The 25,665-nt window shown below is 40.8% G+C and overlaps 1 protein-coding gene across 16 annotated transcripts in view; it reads right to left on the minus strand.

Annotated features, from left to right (window-relative positions):
* Positions 1–3,610: 3,610 nt before the first annotated feature.
* Positions 3,611–25,665, minus strand: part of brip1 (BRCA1 interacting helicase 1) — a 112,916-nt gene continuing 90,861 nt past the window's right edge. For 6 of the 16 annotated variants that reach the window (XM_073923335.1, XM_021466284.3, XM_073923330.1 and 3 more), the window contains 2 exons: positions 20,620–20,694; positions 3,611–3,838 (listed from right to left, as the gene is read on the minus strand). In XM_073923335.1, the coding sequence (XP_073779436.1) occupies positions 3,801–3,838; positions 20,620–20,694 (113 nt within the window). In that variant the 3' untranslated portion in view covers positions 3,611–3,800. Of the gene's footprint in view, positions 3,839–4,751; positions 4,821–6,205; positions 6,879–20,619; positions 20,695–25,665 lie in introns of those variants that run through there. The other 10 variants (XM_073923336.1, XM_073923331.1, XM_073923333.1 and 7 more) reach the window with 3 other exon arrangements.

Raw genomic sequence — 25,665 nt, forward strand, 5'->3', positions numbered from 1 at the left:
GCAGTACTGGACCCCACTGACTTTCACTGTAAATAAGTAAATAAAAATAAACAGACATTTTACAAAAAATTGGGTCTCATACACTAAACATGTTCATACAGATTTGTATATGCAATCTGCATTAAAACATATTTGAATATATTCTAGAATTTATTATATATAAATAATATATAGTTACAATAAAATGTTCTATTTTTATATTAGCAAATCACTTTTCAAGATTGTTAATTTAGAAACCTTTAAATTTATAAACATTAGAATGAGCTTAAGAAGAAAAAAAATACTACATACTTGTTGTGAATTAGGGGAAAACATGTAAATAATGCAAATGTGTGTAGTAAATTATCTTGGCAGGTTTAATTTATAATTTAATGAGACCCCTTGTCTTGTGTAGAAAATAACAAGCCACACAAGTCAAACATTTTGTGAATAAATAATGACAGATTTTTTATTTTTGGGTGAACTGTCCTTTTAAGATGTTTTATTCTGTGTAAACAGTTGTATTCAGTTTGTAAGCGGCACAAAATATGTGTGCCAATTAACACTTGGGAGATATTGGGTGTATAATGAATAAAAAAATAGTGTTATTAGTTAACCTAAACACTAGTGACTAGTTACTGAGGCTGCCTTTTTCCTCTTGAAATGTTAGTATGTGCAAAACTTGTGCCAAGCCCAAAGATTGGTTGGAGTCATTTGCTGGATGTTATTAAGAGATCCTTATAATTTCCTATTAATGCAATAAAGTTTAAAACAAACAAAAAAAATTTTCCTGTCTTTGTTTTTTTGGAAATTAAATCTCTCTAGAAATTACAATGTACTGATGCTATGCAATTTCTATTTTGTTTAAGAACTATGAAGCTAATAAATACTAAAACACCAAATCGATTAATAATGGGCCCAATTTACTACTCAAATGATCAAATAACTCAGAAATACCTGAATGCTTTAGGTCTTGGATTGGCTCCTACAGTATATCCTTTTCCTCCATTTTTGAATTGTAGGGTGAACAAAAAGTGTGAGCTGGAAGATAAGTTTGAGATGTGAGTCTGGCACAAATCACTGTCCAAATCTGTTCAATTAGTATAGCGCAACATCAGAAACGTTTCCTGTCAACAGATGGAGCTTAAAGAACGATCATTAAGAGAACAGAGAACCAAAAGTAAACTGGCTGAGTTGAAAAATCCTTAAGAGGTCGACAATGTGAAACAGCTTCTGCGGGCAGACAGCCACAAGTCAAATTCAAAGTGGTTTGGGATATCACTGCTAAGCCCAGTGTTCCTAATGAAGGAAAAATGAGATACCTTAGGAGAACATATAATGGTGAATTTACTCACTATATAATTTAAGCTGAAAAATCTCACACAAAAAAGAGAGACGATACAACATAACTAAACGCTTCCGTATTTCAAGTTGTTTGCACACATTAAATTAACTTTACCTTTTTTTTGTTGTTTCTTGATGAATTCATAAAGTCACACTGAATTGGTAGAGAACAAAAATCAAATGTTTAATTACAACAAACAAACAAAGAAACAAACAGACTAATTAAAATAATAATTCATAAACAACAATCAAAATTTTGACCAACCTGAGTGTGTTATAAAATTCCAGATGTGTTATTTGTGATTTTTGATCATGCAGTTTGCTTTGTTGCCATGCCGTTACACTTCACAAACTAACATTTTCTATTGTTTAAGATTTTAGATAAGATTAGTTTCAGGAACACCATTTGGCGGAAACTAAATAAGTCCCTACATCAGAACAGGGTCTAACCCAGCACATTAAAAACTATAGAGACATACACTCACTGGCCACTTTATTAAGTACCTTATAGTACCCCTTTTTGTCTTTAGAACTGCCTTAATTATTTATGGCATAGATTCAACAATGTAATGGAAATATTCCTCAGAAATTTTGGTCCATATTGACATGATAGCATCACGCAGTTGCTGCAGATTTGTCGGCTGCACATTCATGGTGCGAATCTCCCCTTCCACCACATACCAAAGGTGCTTTGTTGGATTGAGATCTGGTGACTGTGGAGGCCATTTAAGCACAGTGAACTCATTGTCATGTTCAAGAAACCAGATGATTCACGCTTTATGACATGGCGTGTATTCCTGCTAGAAGTAGCCATCAGAAGATGGGTACACTGTGGTCATAAAGGGATGGACATGGTCAACAACAATACTCAGGTAGGCTGTAGTGTTGACACGAAGCTCAAATGGTACTAATGGGCACAAAGTGTGCCAAGAAAATATCTCCTACGCCATTACACCACCAGCACCAGCCTGAACCACTGATACAAGGGAGAATGGATCTATGCTTTTATGTTGTTGATTCCAAATTCTGACTCTACCATCCGAATGTCGCAGCAGAAATCAAGACTCATCAGACCAGGCAATGATTTTTCAATCTTCTATTGTCCAATTTTGGTGAGCCTGTGTGAATTGTAGCCTCAGTTTTCTGTTCTTAATTGACATGAGTGGCACCCGGTGTGGTCTTCTGCTGCTGTAGCCCATCTGCCTCAAGGTTTGACGTGTTATGTTTTCAGAGATGCTCTTCTGCATATCACTGCTGTAACAAGTGGTTATTTGAGTTACTGTTGCCTTTCTATCAGCTCAAACCAGTCTGGTCCTTCTCCTCTGACCTCTGGCATAAACAAGGCATTTGCGCCCACAAAACTGCTGCTCACTCAATATTTTCTCTTTTTCAGAACATTCACCCTAAACCCTTGAGATTGTTGTGCATGAAAATCCCAGCAGATCAGCAGTTTCTGAAATACTCAGACCAGCCCGTCTGCACCAACAACCATGCCACGTTCAAAGTGACTTAAATCACCTTTATTCCTCATTCTGATGCTCAGTTTGAACTGCAGCAGATCATCTTGAGCATGTCTACATGCCCAAATGCACTGAGTTGCTGCCATGTGATTGGCTGATTAGAAATTTGCGTTAATGAGCAGTTGGACCGGTTTACCTACTAAAATGGCCAGTGAGTGTAAGTGTTCACCGAATTTGTGAATCCATGACATGAAACCGCATGACAATATAAAAAAAATACTACAAGACAAACTAAAGCTAATGCTAGCACCATTTACCAGTTATTTTTCTCTGCTGTTTTTTTTTTTTCTCAGCCGCTATGACACTATGTAGCAGGTATGTAGCACTAAGTATGTAATCCTCCTTATGGTTATTTCAATCACAGTTTATGCTTCTTCTCCATTAGCATGAAACGTACAATACACAATAACAACACAGTCTCCTCCAGCCTCAAGTTGTTGATTTTGTTGAATGCAGCACTGATTTTTTGCTGTTGGCTGGTTTATGTTACTTCAGAGATCCTAGTAATGATGGTGTGAAAGCAACCAGGTAAAGGGAAATGAGTTTATGGTAAAAAATAAAAATAAAAAATCCTGGTGGCTAGTTCCTATAAATACCCAAAAAGCATTTTTTGTTTCTTAAAAGATGTCTAACAGACGTCTAAACATAGTCGTCTTGGCTTAAAACAAGGCTAAATTTGAGCTGTCAGTGAAAATCCACTTTGCATAAGAATAACTGCTAAACTACTTTCACGTACATTTATAATTCAATGATAAGCAGAAGTGCTAGGTGATGTGATTTTTGTCATTTTATTTAACTACAAATAACAAAAATCAGTTGTATAAAAAAGTTTCTCAGGATCGAGGGAAACAAAGTAAATACATAAAAGCATTACCTTCTTATGATCAAATATAAAATGACATTAAAAGGTAAATGGGAATTTAAGTTGATTCCTCTGAATGGGTCCTGCAGTGTTGATTAGAGCATAACTGGGCTGCTGATGAAACCAAGCAGACCTAAGAGCGAGGAAAAGAGAACATCAGATTCTTGCTCTTTGAAATACTACAAACACATTTTGATTTACATAAGCAATGCACAGTCCAAGGACAAACCCCATAAAGCAGCCATAGAGTAATAGGACACACAAGCATGAAGTAAATAATCATTGTATAATACATAACTTCAATAGCGTGCAGTTCTGGTTTTGACTAAGTTCAAGTACAGGAAGTGTCATGTGGTACTTTAATATGCTTTTAAAAACTGAAACACTCTCTACAACCAAATCCCATCTGATAAATCTAAGATCACTTAAAAAGAGCCTTCATTGTCATCTGATCAAAACTTTGCCGGCCTGCCTTTTTTTTAACCAAAGCTTTGGTAGCACATTAAAAGACAAACTGGACCTATAAGATTCATGCGATTTAACTTTCCACATAAAAAGCCGTCTATCTCCATTAAAACAGAGCCAGGTTTAAGCCTCACATTGAATACTCCAGCTTGCAACATCTATCTAAGTTGGGACTGGGGGGCATCTGGAACTCATTGGAGGAGATCTCCCTTGCCCTCCACTTGCAGCTTCCCACTGTCGTCCCTAAATCCCGCCTGAGAGCCGCACTGGCAAGGCAACTCTCTGACCCAGCAGCTTAAGTCACTCCTCCTTGTAAAACGTTGGACTCGGCTCTTCGAAGGAGCACTCAGAAGCATGCTTTAAATACTCTGTGGAGATTTAATATCAAGTCCATTATGGCCTTTCTGGAGCCCAGTAAATAGTCAATTAGTGGATAATTCTGATTCGATCCACATGCGGCCAGATCCGCTGGGGCGACCGGTCAGCTTTGCGTTCAGCGGTCCCGCCAACACTCTTGGGATGAAAAAAAAGGGGGGAGTAAAATGGGAGGGGCACCACATGGAGCACTATTTGTGCCTCACCTGCTTATTGCAGAAGACATAAGTGGCGTCACGTCCAACGCTACATTGCTTTTTGCACTTTTGGTGAATCTGAAAAAAAAAAAAACGAAATCATAATCTCTCAAGCTGGAGTTGTTTGTGGTCTCCCTGCATTGGAATGAAGGGGGGGGGGGGGGGGTCCTTTGCATGATCGGGTGGGCTTCGGGTGGATGGCCAAATTGGGAGATTCAGAGGTCCAACTCAAGGCGGTATGCCTTGATCAAAAGGTACATCTGGTCGACTCCAATAAAACATAAACCTAACTGTAGAAAAACAGGGTCCGACATTGCTGAGTGGCATTGGATAAAAGGACCAATAAAAATTAATAATTGTATCATATACATACCACGGATTAGAGTTCGCTACAGAAATGATGGAGGGATTAATCTTTAATCCATTGGATTTTGTAGATGGTTGCAAGTTTGATATATAGTGGGCTGCAATGGCAGAAGAACACAGAGAGCAAACAAGCTTAAATTTGGGGCTAATTTTTGAAAAAGCGTGTTTCACCAATCACAACAAAGCGTTGCAAAGTGAAGGGTGTTCATCGCCATCCAAATAAATAATACCCATATTTTCAAAAAACAGGATATGGTCATAAAAACTGTTATGGTACGATTTTAGGGCTACACATGCATAGAGTGCACATTACTTCACTGTTTCATCATAACTGTTATCCGACTAATAGCTTTGTATAGAAATGTGTGTGTGTGTGTGTGTGTGTGTGTGTGTGTGTGTGTGTGTGTGTGTGTGTGTGTGTGTGTGTGCTTGTAGTAAAAAAAACAAGCAAGTTCTTGATGGCAAATTAGCACATGAAACAGTGATATTCCTCCAATACGCCACCTCTTTGCTTTCAACAGAGATTTTGAGCCAATCAGATGTTTAAACGCCCCTTTCACAAGCCCCCAATCTCAACACAGAACCCTAGAGTGTGTGCACATGACCAAAAAGGAAACACAGGAAGTGTTGATCCAAATAAACCAATCAGCGATAGGATTCTTGCAGCACACACATGACCCATCAAGCGACCAATCAATGATTAAAGCAGCCAAGTCTGCTTACCTCTGTATTTTAGCAGGCAACTGTACAGGTCAAAGGAAAGAGATTAGGTTCAAGTCGCATGACAAGGTGCAAATTAATCACTAGTTTTTGAGGACAAGGTGTAACATTAGTTTTTGCTCGAGTTCATAGCATCTTAGTGACAAGCCTGAGTTTACATCAATAGAGCAAACTGTTGTTGTATTCTACATCAGCCCTCCTTTAAAGGCATTCATCATTTAAGGAAGTGGAAAACCAATTTGTTTAGATTGAGGCTCTCTTTATGCTTACCTCACTTGTACCAGTTCTGTTACTACAGCACATACTCCATTTATTTGACCAAAATAACAAATGAACGAAGTCAAGACTTGACAGAAAAGACTCAACAGGGACTGTCTGGAGTGGATAGTACTTTGCTTTAATGAACTGGGACAGGTCTATTCAAATAGACAAGGTATTGTGTATGAGGAGAGGATAATGTTTGCCAGTTTTCAACCATCTAGAGTGCCAGTCCCCTCTACTGGTTAAACACTGTTACTGCAGAACCAAGGATGCTGGACAAAGGTTGTAAAATTAAAATTCTATAACAAAGTTACTAACATTGTTTAAATGTATTGTTTTTTCATACTAAAATCAATAAAGAATAATAAGATCAGTCCAACTGCAATATTTTTATGTGTAGTTTATTCAAAAATTAGTTCTGTTAACTCACTATCACGTTGTTCCAGCCAAAAATATGTCATGAAATTAAAGTCAATGGAGGTTCACTTTTGTTTTGGGGTACCATTCATTTCAATTTTATAGGTAAAATACAGAGTATTATTTTATTTTCTGAATTACAAATCATATCATTGCCATGAGTAAATGATGACAGAAGCTGACACCCGGGTTTCCAAAAAACATCATCTATGTTTTTTTCCCAGGAGACTTTGGCAATCTCATACACTGAGAGGGAAGATCTTGAGATTAGCCTGGAAAAAGTAACCGCAAAGCCTCCGGCTAATTCATTTGTCCTCTTTAAAATCCCAATTGAGATTCTCAGCCTCGCGAGACCTCACCTCCGGCTGATGCCTGCACACAGATCAAGTGTTTAGTTTGACAAATACAGCTTACGGAAGATCAGGCCACCAGTGACTGACAAAGAAGGCAAAAGGGATAAGACTATCAAAAAGTGATTACCTGGCTAAAGGAGGAGGACAATACAACCTTGTTTGTCATTTTGCACGCTTTGCCAAGCAAAGCCTGTATTGCTAATTAGCCAGATCCACTGGGCAAATAAAACTAAAACTAAAGAAGACTGGACTAGTGAGTCATCTGCCATGTCCACCTGTGGGCAAACAGGAAAACTCACAGGTCCATGTTAGCAGTATACAAAACCAGTTTCATCACCAAATCTGTTTTGATAAAAGAAATTAGTGCTATAAACAATAATTACACATTGAGATCGACAATTATGGAAAAAATCAGGTACATTTCTTCAATAACATTGATGGATCAATTAATATTAATTGATCCATCACATAAAAAATGACAATTACCATTTTTGCTCCTACAATAGAACAGATTTTTCCATGTATCAAAGTTTCAACAAGAAGAAATTACATTGGAAACTGAATTAAGAGTAAGAGTTCAGCATAGACAGAATCTGAATCTGACAAGGGACAAATGGACTTTCCAGAGGCCACTGGCCAAAAGCGATGCCAACTTGTGGCGCTGCAAGTGCCCTAAGCTCGAGATGGAAGGCAAACTAGAGGATTAAGGTCCTCAGTTAAGGCTCAAAGAGTCTTTACAGGTGATTTGAAGCTCATCCTTGCTGGCTTACGTAAAGCTGTTCTGAGCTGATATGGCATCTTGGTCAGAACAGGTGTTTACTGCTTCATGTTGAAGTAAAAAAGCTGTTGCACATACTGTGTGAAATGGCATACTCTGAAGGTCAAAAGATACATGCTTTTTCTTCTCTTTATTTAAACAACTCTAAGTGAAACTAGTGAAGTAAATTGAGAGCAGTAATATTTACTTATTTCTCAAATCAAGTGGTATTTATGCATTCGTAGAGATGAGATGATCTTTTAAGTGTGTTGTGATTGCCTTCAGAAGTAATGAGGGAAAAACACGGTAGGACTACACATACATGTAAGATTCAGAGGATAAAGTAAGAACACTGCATTACAGCTGTATCAGGGTTTCCACCACTGACGTGCAGCCAAGCAAATCAGATAAACTGGTAATTCACTCAGTCGTCTGCGTTCAAGCTTGGAATGAAGGACGATACGCCTTTTACTTGGTCATGCTTTGACACCACTGAAACGTGCAGGAATGGCGGGTATGTGAAGAACGCATAAAAGATCGCAAGATTAGTGTCAAAAATCTTGTGCTGTCACTGTCACTGTCCTGATCAGTGCCAGTGCACACAATATCGTTCTCAAACGCCTATCTGGGTTCTGTGGGCTACAGTTGTAGTACTGTGGGTGGTTATATATTTGTAGGAAAGCTATGCAAACAGAGCGGCTGAGGCTTAACCTTACTAAATAAGTCTGAAAAGCCCTTAAAGAGAGGAAAAATGCTGTTTCTGTCTCATAAGTGTATTTATTTCAAGTTACCTTTTCGGCTTAGTCCTTTTGCTAATCTGGGGTTGTCATCCCATACAAAATCACAACGTTTAGGATCTGATTTTTTTTAAAACAGTGATCTTCACTGCCTGGCTGAGATACGATATAAAGTGGGTATCAGACCAAACAAAAAGCACTGCATTCCATTATATTTTGCCATGCCATGTCTTTAAAATATAAACATTTATTTTACCGCAAAATTGTCAATAGAATAACTGAGCTAGCCTGCAGATCATGACGGTGCCTGTATTTAAACTGCGTTCTGCGTCTTTCATCTCTTTTTGCGCTAACAACCAAATGAAGCATTTATTTATTTAACTGATTATATTTAAATTACATTACAACATCCATGCTTTAAAAGGAACCTTGTGAAATTGAAAATAGTCACAAAGCTTTTTCCGAAAGTTGATCATTGGCAGAAAAACACTAGATGTGCATATAGCCCATTGTCATTTTCTGAAGAAAGAACCTCTAAATTACAATTTATATTGTTTTCACAAAATAAAACAAATATTGGCTTTTTTTATTTAAACCCATGGGCATCACCGTGGCGCAGTGGGTAGCACAATCTCCTTATAGCAAGACAGCCACTGGTTTGAGCCTCGGCTTGGTCAGTTGGCATTTCTATGTTGAGTTTGCATGTTTTCCCCGTGTTTGCGTGGGTTTCCTCCAGGTGCTCCGGTTTTCCCCACAAGTCCAAAAACATGAAACATGTGGTATAGGGGAATTAGGTAAGCTAAATTGTCCGTAGTGTGTGTGTGTATGTGTGTGCGTGTGAATGAGTGTGTATTAATGTTTCCCAGTGATGGGTTGCGGCCGGAAGGGCATCCACAGTGCAAAACATGTGCAGGATAAGTTGGCGGTTCATTCCGCTGTGGAGACCCCAGACTAATAAAGGGACTAAGCTGAAAAAAAAATGAATGAATGAATGAATGAATGACTTAAACCCATACTTAAACACACACAAACACCTAACCTGCCATACTGCTACAGATAAAGAGGAAAATAGAATTACTGAAAAAAATAATATTAAAAACATAATAGTAATGAAAGGGTGCAGACTGAAGCACCCAAACAATGCTTCCATCTTCTGCTCAACTAAAATGGGATGAAATGCAAATTATCAGGTGGTTAATCAAAGTCCACAACCTCTGAAGACTCTTTAACTGTGTTAAAAGGAGTGTCTGTATGCAAACGGAAACATGCTGCAGGCAGTGGAATGGCTTCTGAGAATAAGATGCCAGTTTACAGATTGTTCTCTGATGGCACAGATAACTGTCGGCCACCCAAGACAACAAAGCTGATTACTTTGTAACACATACAAAAAGACAGTCTGGATGCCAATGTTTCTGCAGCTCCTAGATTTACTTAGATCTTCAAAAATCATGAGAAAAATAAATTAAAGCTATTGGTACATAATAGATAAATCAATCAATAAGTAGAGATTCTATATACAATATAATGATTACATTTATATAAAAAGTACCTTATATTACATTTAAAATGAACTTAATATTTGCACATGGTAAAGTATAAACCACTTCTAGTTAAATAAGACTGATAAAAATGTATCTGTCCTCACTTTGTACCAACATGTTTCCATATCTTATAGATAATCTGACCTTACGACAGGCCATACAAAGCATGAAAACACATTCCTCCTAGAGAAGAATGGTACTTCAGTAGTGAAATCAACCACAACACGTTCTGCTTTTGTTTCTGAAAGTGAAACTGAACATCAACCTGTCGATACATTTCATCATTGACATGGCAGAGAACATGCCATCTAAGCTAAACCAACAGCACTGTGTCAACCTGTTGCATAAACCAATGACAAAGAAATCCAATTACACACGCTCTTCACCATTAATTACCAAAGATACTTAGGACAAAGGAAACAAGACCCACTCAGGTCAAGCTAAAAACACTAGAGAACGAGAGTGACAGTGAGCAAACAGCATAACAATCCTTTTTTTTCCACACAATCTTTTGTTGGCCACTTCTCTTCCTTGTACAGAGCAAATATTGCGTTTCTTTTTTTGTAGGCATGCTGACTAGTTTTTCTTCTCCAATTAGGCACTGTTTCCATATTACAGGCCCGACTGACATGGAAAACATTCTTACATGCTGCACACACTCATCGAACTGTACATTTTGAAAGAGGTCATTCACAGTGACCTTTGTTAATGGTTCAGGTCTATATCTTGCTATTTTCCTGACAAATTCCACTAATGCAAGACAAGTCTGTTCAGGTACGGTTTGGAATCTGACACAGATAGATATCAAGAATGACTGAAAATGTGACCTCTACATCTCCACACCTGATATTAGACTAGAATGGGGATGGAGCTGATTGTGGCTGATGTTATCAAATGTGAGAAAATGTGTTAAAACTGATAAACAATCAGTAGGTGGATGAAACAAGAATCCAGAAACATGTTATCTAGCTAGTTCGGCGCTGGCCTCTTAAAACAAACAGTGCCATTGGAATTAAAATTAATCTACTTTAAATATGAAAAGTTTTATTTTTATAAATATTATTTATTTATTTTAGCTTTATTAAACCATTGATTTGGTTTAGTACACTAAAAAAAGTTTTTTTCTTGCTAGTTTAAACTACTCATTTAAAAACAGCTAAAACAACCCAATTCTTGATGATTGCTTTGCGATCAATCCACTTAAATGTGTTATTTTAATCAATTTGTGTTGGGATAACTTAAATTGTGTGGCACCCTGCATTTTATTACAGTGTAAAGGGGGAACGCTATTTCCAAACCTGACATAACATCTTTTGATTTCACTCTTCAGACATTAGATTTTTGAACTGATATGTAAGTTGAAATAAAATCTTACAAAAACAAACAAAAAAACTTTCATGAGCATTAGTTATTGTAACCTCTTTACAAAGACACAAAGCATAAAGAAAGAAAATGTAAAACGTGTACAAACACATCCACATTGCTATGATCACATCCTTTGTAAACTGTTGCTTTCTTACTTCTATCATTTTTGGTGTGTGTTAATCTAGTTATTGAGAGTAAAGATCTTAACACATTTACGTGTTCATCTAAATGAAGGTGACCTTCAGCAGTGTGGATGTCACAACATAGATGTCTATTATCAGTACATCAAAGCACAAGTATTTGCTTTTTTTACTTACAATTAAACAATGTACGTAAAACAGCTTATGTACAGTATGTTTTAAGTACACAAATATGAGGACAAGCAATGAGTTTGTAGTTGCAGATCACTTTATGACCAATAATGTCGCTAATAAAACGTTTTTTTAATTTTATTTTACATATCCCCTACCAAAATGTTTTGGTTATTTTAATCCAGTTTAAAAAAACATCCTTCAAAGATGCTGCTGTAATTTACTTTTAAGAATGAATAAATATTGAATACATAACAAAAAGATCTGTAATAACAAACCACGTACTACTACTACTACTACTACTACTACTACTAATAATAATAATAATAAATATAGCTGCAAGCAGCAATTATCAGGGTTCAAGCGTTTTAGTAGCATAAGGTTATTTATCAATAAGGAACTCTGTAAGTAGTTTAATCAACATTGAAATTTATTATTAGCGTCTTAGAGTTCATACAGGTAGATTGAGTTAACAAATGTTTAATAAACATTTTGAGCGACAGCAGTGGCTTTTGGGTCAAAGTGTTTAGAATAAGCAGATCCATCACATGATATGTAGATCAAGTATATTTGTGAAAAATTGTGTGAATTATAAAAACATTGTGTAAAACATTTTCTGCAATTTTTGGTCATTTAGCATTATTAAAAGAAATTTTCAACTGTTATAGCTCCACCTATTGTCATATCTCTATGATTGTATGATTGTTTATAATCAACCCACACGTTCTTGCCTATTTTGTGAACTTATGAGCTTTCCTTAGATGTTTACAGCAATTTAGGTACATATAGACAGACCTTTTATTTTGGTCTATTACAGCTTTGCAAAGTGGACTTTTGTTTGGGCGGACCCAAGGATTTTAAATATGTAATACTTTTAACAAACAGTCTACGAATGGTGCCCAAAAATGTGACTTTTGTCAAGAATATAGTGTACCAGAGAACTACCATCCGACCAAGTTTCAGTTCTCAGACTTACAGTTTGCTCTGATCGATACAAACTAAGGTAGATAAAAAAAAATCTAAACAAAACAAAAGGGTTTCATCGGTTTGCGCTTGAACCCCTATTAATAATAATATTATGACAATGCAACATTATTGTTGGATCCCATATAGCCAGCACATCATCATCTTTTAGTTTTTTTCTGAAAAGTGTGCCTTGTTTATAAACAAATCCACAGTAAACTGAAGTAAACAAAGATCCTTATTGATGCAAAGTTCCCCTTCGGGGGGAACTTCAGCACTATAAGTGGATTTGATTGTAAAATCCACGCATTGGGGAGGTTCGGTTCAGAAGCTACTCGTCTGAAAGAGTATTGAACGGGCCAATTAAGAATGAATTGGCAGCGCAAGCCTGCGCAGGTGAGCGGCATAAGCAATCAACTGAGTATATAAGCTCACCTGGCGCCAGCAGACGCTATCCTTTTCGCTTCAGAGACTTTCTGATCGAGTCGATGAGGGTTCCTCCTGCTGTGACCAGCGATTCTGAGCGAACGAGAGCATTCTCCCGGTCCAGAGTGTGTACACGCAGTGGCAGACGGTCGAGCTGGGTTTCTCCCTTGCCTGGCGTTCTTTGGGTCCGGTCCTCCAGAGCGGTGCGTATAAAGTTGCAAACTTCACAGAAAGAGCAACACAGTCGTGCAGCACGTCCTTATCAGGACGGCGCTCCGACTGTGCGTTTCTGGATGCGGTGGTTTCCTGTCCTCGGATGATGGGCGCGGGCACTGCGTTGCATGTCTGGGGGTCCAGCATGTTAATGCGCTGCTCGCGGGCAGTTCATGTCGTCATTGCGATGCCATGACTGTTGCGCAAGATCGCGGTTAGCCTTTGCAAAAGGGCGAACCACCCCAGTTGTCCCCTGCTCTGCAGCGGGCACTCGGGCAGATCTGAGGGTTTCAGCGAGAGATAATCCGTCGCCCACGGGCCCGCGGACCTCCCGCTCCTCTAAGCGCTCCATCCAAGCTTCGGGCGGGGGAAGCGATCCGTCTAACAGATGGTAGCCCTTACGCCCGATGACACCGGAGACCAGATGTCCACCGCGGCATCGGAGGGTGGGCTTTCATTGTCCGATGATGATCCAGACCCGCTCGCCCCCTTCGGGCTGGTGAGCGCTGTCACTACGGATCCTGAAACGGACATGTTAGCCGTGCTTTCCCGGGCTGCTTCGGCCGTGGGTTGGAGATGGTTTATCCCCCAGCTCCGCGGCCGGACCGACTAGAGGGGCGTTCCCTTCTTCCCGGAGGTGCACAGTAGGCTCACGCGGTCTTGTAAAGCACTTTTTTCTGCTCGTGCTGCGTGTTCCTCCACCCTAACCACTCTTGACGGTGAAACAGCCAGGGGGTATGTGGCGATTCCTCAGGTTGAGTGCGCGATGGCGGTAAATCCGCGCGGCGCCTCTTCTTGGCGGGGTCCGCCTCGTCTCCCATCCAAAGCCTGTAAGTTATCTACCTCCCTCGGAGCTAGAGCTTACATAGCTGCGGGCCAGGCTGCTTCCGCCTTGCATGCGATAGCCACCTACCAGCGCTACCAAGCGCAGGCGCTGGCCGAGCTGCACGAGGGTGGGTCCAACCCAGGCTTACGAGCTTCGCACCGCCGCCGACTTAGCTCTTCGGACTACTGAGTCCGCTGCGTGTGCGTTGGGGAGGACGATGTCCACATTAGTGGTCCAGGAGCGCCACCCCTGGCTGATATGCGCAAAGTCGACAAAGTCCGCTTTCTTGACTTCCCCATATCCCCAGCCAGGTTCGGCGACACTGTCTGTGAATTCACCCAGGAATTCAAGACGGTGAGAGAGCAGTTGGTGGGTGATGTCTATCGGCGGTCCGTAGCCCGCTCCGCCCGCCGTGCCATTCATACCTGCTCCTCGCCGAAGGCGCCCGCCTACGAGAGCTGCTCCGCCCCCGCACACGCCCCCGGCGAAGCGAGCGCGTCGGGCACCTCGGAAGCAGGCAGCCCCCCTGCCCAGAACGCCGCTAAGTCCGGCAACGGACCGCGAAGCGCCCCTGGGACAGGCCATCTGGAGAAGAGGGAACTTGCTCTTTCCCCGCTGGAGGGCGGGGCCCCATTTCCAACGGCACTTTTTACTGCCATGAAAACATTATGAAAGGGCACTTTTCACTTCCCCAGATGTGACAGCCCGAAATCTGCCAGTCTGGGACGCTATGCTTTCTAGCTTGCAGATTCGGTGCGTTTCGCCAGTGGCTCACGAGCGCTGGGAGGACGGTCTCCTTTCTCCCACCCCTCGAGCCTCCCCTCCGGAGCTCGGGTTTGGAGTGAGAGCAAATATCTCACCTCCAGCTTTTCCGTGGGACCCGCGAGCTTCCCGGATCAGCACACCCACTCCGCGCTGCCCCACTGCTGGTACGTCAGCGATTGTAGCGATGAGTCCATTAGCGAGAGCTCTGCCTGCCTGGTTAGCGCGGACCAGCTCTTCGCGGTGGCTCATACGCACAATCAGACTCGGCTATGCGATTCAGTTCGCGAAACGGCCCCCCAAGTCACGGGTGTGTATTCACCAGGGTCAGCCCTCTGTCCGCCCCTGTCTTGCGAGAGGAGATTGCTGTCCTCCTGGCGAAGGATGCAATCGAGCCGCTCCCTCCAGCCGAGATGGAGAGCGGGTTTTACAGCCCACGCTTCATCGTGCCCAAAAAGAGCGGTGGGTCACGGCCAATCCTAGATCTGCGCGTTTTGAACCGCTGCCTGCACAAGCTGCCGTTCAGAATGCTCACGCAGAAGCGCATCCTCCGGTGCGTTCATCCTCTGGGTTGGTCTGCAGCATTAGACCTGATGGACGCGTATTTCCATGTCTCCACTCTTCCTCGCCACCGACAGTTTCTGCGGTTTGCGTTTGAAGGTCGAGCTTGGCAATACAAAGCCCTCCCCTTCGGGCTCTCTCTGTCTCCGCGGGTCCTCACCAAGCCCGCGGAGGGTGCCTCAGCGCCCCTTCGGCTCGCGGGCATCTGCATACTCAATTTCTTTACGACTGGCTGAATTTTGCCCTCTCTTTGATTATGCACAGAGTTGATTATGCACAGAGACAAAGTGCTCTGGCACTTCCACCTGTGGGGGTTTCAGGTCAACCGAGAAAAGAGCAAACTCGCCCCCGTGCAGAGGATCTCTTCTCTCGGGCTGGAGCTGGACTCGGTCACCATGGCAGCGCGCCTCTCCGGAGAGCGCGCTCAGCTGATGCTGTACTGTCTGAGAGAGCTCGACAGTAAAATAGTGGTCCCACTGAAACTATTTCAGAGGCTCCTGGGGCATATGGCATCCGCAGCCGCTTCATGCCGCTCGGATTATTCTATATGAGACCACTTCAGCACTGGCTTCACGATCGAGTCCCCAGACGCGCATGGCACGCGCGCGCACACCGAGTCTCTGTTACTGCGCTGTGTCGCCGCGCCCTCAGCCCTTGGAGCGACCCCTCGTTCCTACAGGCCTGGGTGTCTCTAGAACAGGCGTCCAGTCTTGTTGTCGTTTCAGCAGACGCTTCCAACACGGGCTGGGGGGCTGTGCGTTGCGGGCATGCGGCTGCGGACCTGTGGAAAGGTACCCAGTTGCATTGGCATATCGCCTGGAGCTGTTGGCAGTGTTCCTCGCTCTCCACCGTTTTTTTCCGGTGTTGGAGCGGCAACACGTGCTGGTCAGGACGGACAGTACGGCGGCGGTGGCGTATATCAGCCGTATAGGGGGTATGCGCTCTCGCCGCATGTCTCAGCTCGCCCGCCGTCTGCTCCTCTGGAGTCATCCGCGGCTGAAATCGCTGCACGCCATTCATATTCAGGCAAGCCCAACCGTGCAGCCGATGCGCTCTCACGGCAGCCTTGCGTCCTGGAGAATGGAGACTCCACCCCGAGTCTGTTCAGCTGATATGGGCGCGATTCGGGGAAGCCCAGATCGATCTGTTGCTTCCCCCGAGATCGCTCATTGCCAGTTGTTCTTTCCCTGACCGAGTGCTCTCGGCACGGATGCACTGGCTTACAGCTGGCCTCGGGGCACGCGCAATACGCGTTTCCCCCAGTGAGCCTGCTCGCGCAGTTACTGTGCAAGGTCAGGGAGGACGAGGAACAGTTTGCTGGTTGCGCCCCTCTGGCTCAACCGGACCTGGATGTCAGAGCTCTCCCTCGCGATAGCCCTCCCCTGGCAGTCCCTTCGAGAGAGCACCTACTCTCTCAGGGACAGGGCACCACCTGGCACCCTCGCCGATCTTTGAAGAGATTTTTAGACGCGAGGAAGACTTAGGTAACCTCCGATTGCGGTGGCTAATACCGTCACTCGGGCTAGAGCCCCCTCCCCGAGCGCGCCTATGCCCTGACGTGAAGTCTATTCACTGAATGGTGTGTCTCTCGCTGAGAAGACCCCCGTAATTTGCCAGATCAGCGTTGTGCTTTCTTTACGCCGAGAGAAGTTGGAGAGCAGGCTGTCGCCCTCCACACTCAAGGTTACGTGGCTGCCATCTCCGCTCTCATAACGCGGTGGCTGGCAGCACCGTGGGAACGCATAACCTCATCATCCGGTTCCTCAGGGGCGTTAAGCGAATTAATCCACCCCGCCCCCTCTCATGCCCTCTTAGGATCTCGCCCTCGCTACACAAGCCGCGTCAGATCCCTTCGATCCTCGACTCAGTATATTTCTGTCCCTGAAGACAGCTCTGCTGGTCGCGTTGATATCGATTAGAGGGTCGGGGACCCGGAGGCATTTTTCGGTCAGTGACTCGTGCCTGTAATTGGGCTGGCTTCTCTCACGTTCTGAGACCCCGCCCACGATATGTGCCCAAGGTTCCTACCACTCCGTTTTAATACGAGGTAGTGAGCCTGCAAGCGCTGCCCTCGGAGGAGGCAGACCCAGCCCTTCTTTATTGTCCAGTTCGCGTTTTGCGTATTATCCGGACCGCACTCAGAGTTTAGATCATCTGAGCAGCTCTTCGTCTGTTATAGCGGTCGGCAGCAGGGAAGTGCCGTACCGAAATAAGTTCCCACTAGATTGTGGATGCCTTTCTTTCACTATCAGAGCCGAGATGAGCCGCGTCCCCCGAGAGCGCGTGCGCACTCCACTCGGAGCTTCGCATCCTCTCGAGCGCGCGCACGCGGCGCCCCTCTAACAGACATCTGTAGAGCTGCGGGCTGGGTAACACCCAACACATTTGCAAGGTTTTACAATCTGCGAGTGGAGCCGGTTTCCTCAAGGGTATTAGGTAACCCTTGGTGATTGAGGAAACAATTCGGTAGGGTGTTGAAACACGCTTGCTGCGCCATTTTCCCTAACACGGAGATACGTGCGCCTTTTTATCTGTCAGTAAAGTTCCCCGTCAGGTGAGCCCTGCAGATTCCTCCGTGGCCCCCAGCACTGACTCAGCGGAGGAGTCACTTGCTGGCCCACTACGTTGTAGGTCTGCCCGCTGGTCAGCCCGCGTTTTGGGTAAAGGTGCCTGCTATGCGTGGTCCCCACTAGGCGATCCCATATGCTTATTCCGCCACGGTTAAGTCCCCCCCCCCTGGGCGGACCCGTGTCTTCCCTCCCCGCTAACCACTCTTTTGCTATGCGTACTCCCCCTTTTTAGGGCTAGTCCATATGTAAATTCTGCCATCTATCCCCCCTTGGGTAACGGATGGCCTCCGCAGCGTCCTCCCTATCGGGATTGCACGCTTCCCAACGTACTGTCGTATTTTTCTAGAATTATCTAGATGCTCACGACTTCCCAAAAAATATATATAAATCCGTAAAACTTCTGTTGAAGTAGGATAAATTAGGGCCAGGGACACGTTGGAGGACCGCGCCCCCCATGATGTGGGTGCGTCACGCTTGCTTGACTATCTCCTCATCGGGGGTGTTGGTAAGGTGCAGTCATTATGGCGCTTTCAATGGGCTCCCAATGCGTGGATTTTACAATCAAATCCACTTATAGTGCTGAAGTTCCCCCCGAAGGGGAACGTTCGAGGTTACTAAAGTAACCCTTCGTTCCCCGAGGAGGGGAACGGAAGCACTATACTCCGTCGCCATAATGACTGTCCCTTAGCTGTTGAAAGTCTCTTCAGCTTAAAAAGGATAGCGTCTGCTGGCGCCAGGTGAGCTTATATACTCAGTTGATTGCTTATGCCGCTCACCTGCGCAGGCTTGCGCTGCCAATTCATTCTTAATTGGCCCGTTCAATACTCTTTCAGACGAGTAGCTTCTGAACCGAACCTCCCCAATGCGTGGATTTTACAATCAAATCCACTTATAGTGCTTCCGTTCCCCTCCTCGGGGAACGAAGGGTTACTTTAGTAACCTCGAACGTTCTTACTGAAGCACTCTGGAAAAAAGTTTAGTGCTTGGTTTCAGAATAGACCTGCATTTGTCTTTCTTGTTATTTAACTTCAGCTCAAAATAGTGGGTAAAGCTAAATAGACATAGGTTTAGCTAGGTTAATACAAAAAAAAAAAAAAAATGGCACATTGCACATTCTACTGTTTTGGCAGATTAAAGACAATTTTAGACTAACATTAAATTTTGATGTTATATCTTCAGTATGCTTTTAAAGTACAATGACCTCTTAATATATGTTAAAAGATATATGTTAAAAGAGCAACATAATTTTTATTTTTTAGTTTATAACCTCTTTACAGTAACTATTGCAGGCAGTGAACTGAAAGTCTTCTATATTCATTAAAAAAAGCTTAGTTCTACGCTGAAAATAAAGTGTATACAGCGGTTTAATAATCAAGCTACCATGAACAAAATTCCCATGACTGCCACAACATGTTCGCTGGAACATAATCAATATTGTGGCCAAAATTAATAAATTATTCTAATAAAAAAAATAAAAAAAGTCATGATCAAGTGAACCCAAATTCAATACCCTAGTGACTACTAAAGCACAAGTGCACAGGTGTAAACACTTGCTCTTTAGGTCACCAGGATTCGTTTATAAATTAGCTAAGGGGCAGGAATTAATTGTGTAAGTTGCTCTATCCCCCAACTGACGCAACAGCTTGTCTCTTTTAATTCTTTATTCTCATCCGGATTGAACCAGCAAACATCCTCGTGCCACAAGAGTGGACTAGCGCAGAGTGTCTAAAGTGCAGGCTTACTTGACATCTTGTCAGCGTACTAAACATGCATGACAAACAATCTGTGCCCAAAGATGATTGAAAAAGCATGTTGTAAAGTGGAAGCACACGCAAATCTATGAATAATAAATCCATCAGTGGTCAGCTTGAGCTTGTCGAAGCTTTCAAGCTTGAGAACAAGGTGTTTTACCAAAATATGTAAAAACAATCATTCATAAATGAAAGCATCGTGTAAGCTGTTGAAACCGGATGAATGGCTGTAAGACAATATAAACACTCTTAGTCCCTCTTCGTGAGAAAAAAGTATTAATAGTATTTTGTTAGTGACAGCCATGAATCACTAATTCATATTTATCTTTCACTTAATAGCGAGAAGAAAATATTGACACAAAATTAACTATTTATTAATGGTGTTAATCTAAATCCATCAAACATTGACCTGGAAAACACTTTTGCTGAAGCCAGACTAGATGTAGGCTTGGTGAAGCCTGTAGGAACATACATCTCCAGCCTCTCCCCAAATTCACAGCTACGCTCACGTCTCCCTGCTCCGCACCCTTGTTTGCTCTTTGGATTACTCTCATAGCTTCTGCCCCTATTGGTCTTTGTGCTGTATGTTTGTGTATGCGTTGGGAGCTCGGGAGTGAGAGAGCACACAACTCTTTTGTTCAAGTGACAGCTTGTGTGAGAAGGGGAATCCTTAGGATCTCTCCGTTGTTTAGCAGTCTCACTGCCATTAGCGATCTAATTGCTAATATATAACATCACATTAAACTTTGCATTTTTTAAAGTGGCTCAGCTGTTACACAGTCAAATATTGACTGCTAGCAATTAAATTTTTAGATCAAGCGCAGCTATCAAGCCAGAGGCTATTGTGTATATAGCTCAGAAAAGGAGGAGGCATCCATGACAGAATTGCGTGACTCACAATCATTTTTATTCCTTTGTCATCAGAAAAACAATAACTGTTTGCTGTTGAAAATCAAAGATTAGCAAACATGCCTTACCGTGTGAAGGAAACACAGCTCCTGATCTCACCTCTGCTGGCAATTGTAAACATACTGGCTTCAAATGAGACTCATCTGAAATTGACACAGTAAGGAAAGGTTTGTGATTTTTCACAGATAATCTAAAAATACTTAACATTCTACGGTAAAAACTGGCTAATTGTAAGCACAGCTAAACCTTACAGTAAATAATATTAAATGTTGTAACATTATTTTATATCTTAGTGTCTTCCAAAATGATTGGATTTAAAACTACATTAAACAAAACAAGCAATTAAGCAAACACAAGTCATTTTTAAATGTAACTGAATATAATTTCTTAAAGTTTGTTGCCTTTTTTGTAATCTAGTATGCATAATTTGGCGTTTTGGGTAAGAAATACATTAATTAGATTTTATTAAAATTTTCAGGGTTAAATCCTCAAACTTGTGCTGTATTGACATGGCCACCAAAGGGTCACTGTGTGCTGTCAAAAAGTTGTAAGCTAACAATTACGAAACAACAAGTTAAGTCCCCTCCCCCAGAGAATCCATGTTGTTTTAAACACTCAATTAGTTTTGGGGGGTCAGTGGTCTTTTTTGTTATCTATTGTGTATAATTTGGTGTTTTGGGTACAAAATATACAAATTTAAAAAATATACATTTAATTAGATTTTATTCACTTTTTTCATGTTATTTTTATTTTTTTATTGATTAAACAGGGGAGTACATAATTATACATAAAACAGTAAACAAGGGAATTAACAACAAACATTAATCATGTACATTACATATTTCTTTCCAGCAGTTGGGATGTCTTAATAGCTTTGGTATTACTCTGTATAGAAGTCAGGGAATCATGTTTTTTTTAGATCAATGAAAAATATTTTACAATTTGGCACAGTCGGCATACATTTTGTTTTGTGGATGTGGTACTTTTCAAATAAAATAAGAGTTTTTGTTATTTTGTCCATTTCCACTAATCCAGAGTTGCAATCCACTTTTTCAGGGTTAAATCCTTAAACTTGTGTTAGATGGACATGGCCACTGAAGGGTCACTGTGTGCTGTCAAGAAGTTGTTAGCTAACACTTATGAAACAACAAGTCAAGTCACCCCCAGGGAATTCATGTTGTTTTAGACACTCAATTAGTTTAGGGGGGTCAGCGGTGTGTGCTTTCTTTCCATTTTCTGCACCTCTCCTCATAATCTTCCCTTACACACTTTAAAATCTCCCAAATACTCCTAAGTACGCCAGAGCATAATAGCTCGCCTCGGTACACAAAGCATTTTCGGTGAAAACTGCTAGGACTGAAGAAAGATTTGCCTGATACAAAGGAGGGATATTTGCTTGTGTTTGCATTGCTGATTGGTTGAGGCTTCCAAGAGTTTGAACAGCCGGCACTCTTTCAGATAAGACTCAGATGTGGAGAAAATAGGCAAACTTAAATATCATCTAGTAAACCTTCACACGACTCCCTCAAATCGTAAAGAGGATTGTCCATCTATATAAAGAGGTGTACAGAAGTGTTAGTGGACAGCGCCCCCTGTCTGCAATCAAATGAGATGTATAATAATAGAATTAAAAGACTTTTACCAATGGGGGAAAGAATGAAGTGAAGTGAGCATGTCGGTGACACCTTGGCACTCCCAAAGAGGAGGGTAATTAGAGATGGAGCAACAATCCAATCGGATTCCTCCATCCCTCCTCCTTCCTTCACTGCACAATTGGACACATGACTGGAGATGCACAACAGGGAAGCTAAGGGCCTCACGGGCAAAAAGTGGGTCACCAATGAAAGCCAATTAACAGACAATGATGGCCAATTCAAATAAAGCACAGCAAAAAAACGATGGTCATATCTGGGTCATATGACTCTACAAAGTTGCAACTTGGTCCAAACGCGACAGGGTTAACAGATCTTTCATTCCTCCCATTGCACTGGGAGTGTGTGCTGCGTTCACACAGCTGGTGGAGACACCTCTAAATCTCCCTTTGTGTCTCTGTCAATAATCCTGTTTGCCTTCTCATTATCTCAAGCTTTAACGCCTCCGACTCACTCCTAATTCTGCAAACGGCCTCCACAAAGATTGCTGCAGGATATTATGCACATGGCAATTATCAACATGTTCACATTTCCAATTGGAATCTCTTGTCTTTGCAAATAAAAAAAGTAAAGGCCAAAACAATTCTACAGGAGAGCTCAGTTCTACACATAACAGAAAAAAAATGTCCTGCTGGTCAAAACATACCAGCAGCACTGAGCCAGAGAGGAGTTCAAAGGTTCAAGGGTGTACGGTTGACATCGCAGGTTAAATCGATGAGCGTGTTTAAGATGATTGAGCAGAAAAAACGAGGTAATAAATGCCAGTTGTGCAGGATCTTATTTGCACGGATTTGTGTCAAACAGAGACAGTTGTGTGTCTTTGTTTTGACATAGACGTAGTTAATATGTTTCTGCAGTCGAAGATGTCTTTAGCTGTCTAAGTGACTTTGAAAAGCATGGTGGAGATGTTGGAAGACAATGCATATGATGTGATGGAAAAACAATGATGTGGAGCACACTGCCATCTATTGGTGTTCAATGCATGAACAAATGAATGAAAGAAAGAATCAAATATTTTGATAAATTCTGAACAAAAACAATCAAAATCAACCAATGTGTTTGTTTATAAATAAATAAAAATAAAAGTGTTAGCATAAGTGCGTATGTCTGTCTAAAACAGAAATGCCCAAATTAGGGCCTGCGGGCCAAAGTTGTTGAATGAGGGTAAGAATGATGGAGAGGGTTGGTGTGTTGTATTGCTGAGCTACAAAAAACACATTAAAATGAAATGTTTTGATTAAATGTTGTAAATGAATCTGTTTTTTTTAAATGTAAAAAACGTCACTCGACAAACGGAGGACTATGCACAAGACATCAGTAAGCAAAACGAGGCAAAAACAAGTGTAACTATATTCTAGTATACAGTTGAAGTCAGAATTATAAGCCCCCTGTTTATTTTTTTTCTCCGATTTCTGTTTAACGGAGAGATTTTTTCCAACACATTTCTAAACATAATAGTTTTAATAACTCATTTCTAATAACTGATTTATTTTATCTTTGCTATGATGACAGTAAATAATATTTGACTATATATTTTTTGAGACACTTCTATACAACTTAAAGTGACATTTAAAAGCTTATCTTGGTTAATTAGGTTAACTAGGCAGGTTAGGGTAATTAGGCAAGTTATTGTATAATGATGGTTTGGTCGGTAGACTATTCTTAAAAAAAAAAATAATAATAATAATATATATATATATATATATATATATATATATATATATATATATATATATATATATATATATATATATATATATATATATATATTGCTTAAAGGGGTTTAAAATAATTTTGACCTTAAAATGGCTCTTAAAATATTAAAAAGTTTTATTTTAGCCGAAGAAGAAAACATATTATCAGACATACAGTAAAAAATTTCCTTGCTCTGTTAAACAACATTTTGGAAATATTTAAAAAAGAAAAAAAATTCAAAGGATGTTTAGTAATTTTCTGATTACAACTGTAAATGAGTTTTTCTGTAGTAAGTGCATTATAAAAAAAAAAAAAAAATATATATATATATATATATATATATATATATATATATATATATATATATATATATATATATATATATATACTTTATTAGTTAATATAAAGAAAGGTTTTTTAGTTATATTTAAATTTTATTAAATAAATGTAGAAGTTACCCATGGCACTTATATTTACACCCTGCCCACTACCCTCAATCAAGTTTGGTTTTTGGCCCTTCATAAGGAAAAGTTTGGGCACCTCTGGTCTAAAAGAATAAAATGTTCCCATTATCTAATATTTACTGTATGAATAATCAAATATTAGAATTGTTCTTAGTTAAAAACAATTAGGCTTTTATTCTGTAAGTATGAAATATACATTATTTTATATTATTTACATCAATATTAAAATTTATGACAATGAGTAAATATAAAATCTGCCATGCTTCCTATACTTTAATATACTGAATACCTGAAAACATGGGAAGACATATATAATATTTAAAGGTATAAAAACATGGAATATTTTAAGATATTCCTGTTTAAATATCTATAGACAGACTTGAAATCAGTTCATAGAATAATTAAGATTTTACTTAAAACATGTCAATTAAAAGCAAATTCAGAGAACCAATAATAACTTTCAAGTGGTCTCTTAATATATATCACTGCCACAGCAAGAAAAAAAATTGGATTGCATTGCTTAACTCCTAATGTCACTAGGTAACACTCAATGCATTTAGTTTCAACACATCCCATAATTTCTAAAATATCAGCCTCATACCAAATGGTTGATATGTCAATTTATGGTAAAAGTAGCGCAAACAATACATTTACTGTAAAAATCCAAAAATATGAAGTGTAATACCAGTTTATTTAAAAACATAATCGAAATAAAAACATTTCTGACTACTAAATCATCTTTCTTTTTTGAAGTGTGCCATCAATTATTTCAGATTTTCATGTAACATGTTTTCTTTTTGTTTTTTTTGTTTTTTTTACAATAGAACCAAAATTTATAGTGCAACAGGATTATGTTTGTTTAATTTTTAATAATTCTGACTTCAACTGTACCTGCATATATATAATATATATAATCAAATAAATGGTCATCCTGCACTGCCTTTCATACAGTATGAACAGATTCATTAAAAGAAGACAAACAGAAACTGAGTGGTTTGGTTTTCAGCAAACAAAAAAAGAACAGAGAGATGCTGAGCATGAGAGCGCCTCAATCACTATAAACATAATTGATAACAAAGCTCATCACTGCACTTTCCTGTGCTCTCAAAAACAATGCTTTGTTGGGTGTGATTGCAAAGTCAAAGAGAACGCAAACACAGGTCATAGTGCGAATAGACGGCCACAATACATCAGAGCAGCGCTTTAATGTAACACCTGCTGTCCAGGCCTGCAAGTCATTGTGCGGCTAACAAGGCACTCAGGGGCATAAAAGTGCAGTGCTCCCTGGTCGCTTTTGTGGCCA

The sequence above is a fragment of the Danio rerio genome, chromosome 15 (assembly GCF_049306965.1).
Source record: "Danio rerio strain Tuebingen ecotype United States chromosome 15, GRCz12tu, whole genome shotgun sequence".
Taxonomy (NCBI): Eukaryota; Metazoa; Chordata; class Actinopteri; order Cypriniformes; family Danionidae; genus Danio; species Danio rerio.